Genomic DNA, 1,181 nt, shown 5'->3' with positions numbered 1-1,181 from the left:
AAAAAAAAAAAAAAAAAAAAAAAAAAAAAAAAAAAAACTCGGCGTTTTTCGTTTCGTCCTTTCGGGACGCGTTATTTTTTTTTTAAAGAGGGGGCAGTGCGTTTATCCCCTCTTTTTCTCCATCGAGATCGAGATCGAGCACACGACTTCGAAAGAGATAGATCAATAAGCGAAGCATTTACGGGTATTATCCTTCTTCTTCAGCAGCCAAGTTCGAATCGATCTTTCGCCAATTATCGTTGTCTCGCCACGAAGGAAGGAGGAAAGGAAGGAAACGAACAGGTGAAGCGAACAGATCGATGAGTCAAGGGTGAAGAGAACATCTTCTCGGCGGGGCATCTATCCGGCTCGGATACAAAAAGAATCGACAGGTTTTTCCCTTTCGCCACACCTAAAACGTCGGCCACCGCGAAATAACCCATTTCGTACGGCCGGTGACCGATTGTTTAACCCCCTTTTCCGTTACGTTTTACATCGATTTTTCTCCGTTTCGCCCTCCCGACCCTTTTTTCGCTCTCTTCTCTCGCGCCCCACCTCCCACCTCCCTCTACCCCACCCCCTTCTTCGCCCCTTCCTCCCCTTCCCCCGGGGCGTTTCATTAGCCGCCACGAGAACATTTGCTTTTGTCCATGTTTCGCAGCAGCTTGTCTCGCTTTTTTATTCTTCTTCCTCCGCCTTCCTTTCCCTCGAACACGTATCCATTCCGACTGATGGGGAAAAAATAACGATAACGAATTTCGGTAATTCGATCGTTCGAGCGAATCGTGAAAAGGATAGATATAATTTTTATCTTTTATCTTTTCTTCTCAATAAATAATTTCCCTTCTCTTATCCCGGTGTGATAAGATTCGCACGATTAGTTAGGGAATAATTTTTCGCGCACGAAAGCGAATTATTACGATAAAAAAAAAAAATTGGACGATCGATCCGGATGGAAGATGATGCATTTTCGACGCGTACGCGTTTCGATTCTCTACAAAACGTTATATAATCTCATGGACAATCGTTTCGTCGTATAATATAACACGGTCGTGACGTTGCACGTTCGTTAACATCGAGATGGGGAAGCTTTACTCGTTTAATATGCTCACCTTTTTAATCGTACAAAGTAACCCCAAGATTTCTTCGCGTATCCACGTGTCGTTCCAGCCGTTGTCACTACAAACATCATTCAACGTCAG

The 1,181-nt window shown here is 44.0% G+C and overlaps 1 protein-coding gene across 10 annotated transcripts in view; it reads right to left on the bottom strand.

The window, feature by feature from the left end:
- Window positions 1–1,181, bottom strand: part of LOC102671224 (serine/threonine-protein phosphatase 4 regulatory subunit 1-like) — a 111,361-nt gene that overhangs the window by 96,260 nt on the left and 13,920 nt on the right. For 7 of the 10 annotated variants that reach the window (XM_006620144.2, XM_006620147.2, XM_031512622.1 and 4 more), the window contains exon 2: window positions 1,092–1,158. The exons of the other annotated variants lie outside the window; for them this stretch is intronic. Coding sequence is in view for 1 of the 7 variants with exons in the window: in XM_006620152.2 (XP_006620215.1) it covers window positions 1,092–1,158 (67 nt within the window). In the remaining 6 variants the exon portion in view is untranslated. The remainder of the gene's footprint in view (window positions 1–1,091; window positions 1,159–1,181) is intronic. 10 annotated transcript variants of the gene reach the window in all.

Source organism: Apis dorsata, unplaced genomic scaffold, assembly GCF_000469605.1.
Source record: "Apis dorsata unplaced genomic scaffold, Apis dorsata 1.3 scaffold_486, whole genome shotgun sequence".
NCBI classification, from domain to species: Eukaryota; Metazoa; Arthropoda; class Insecta; order Hymenoptera; family Apidae; genus Apis; species Apis dorsata.
This window is presented reverse-complemented; position numbering and strand designations above follow the sequence as displayed.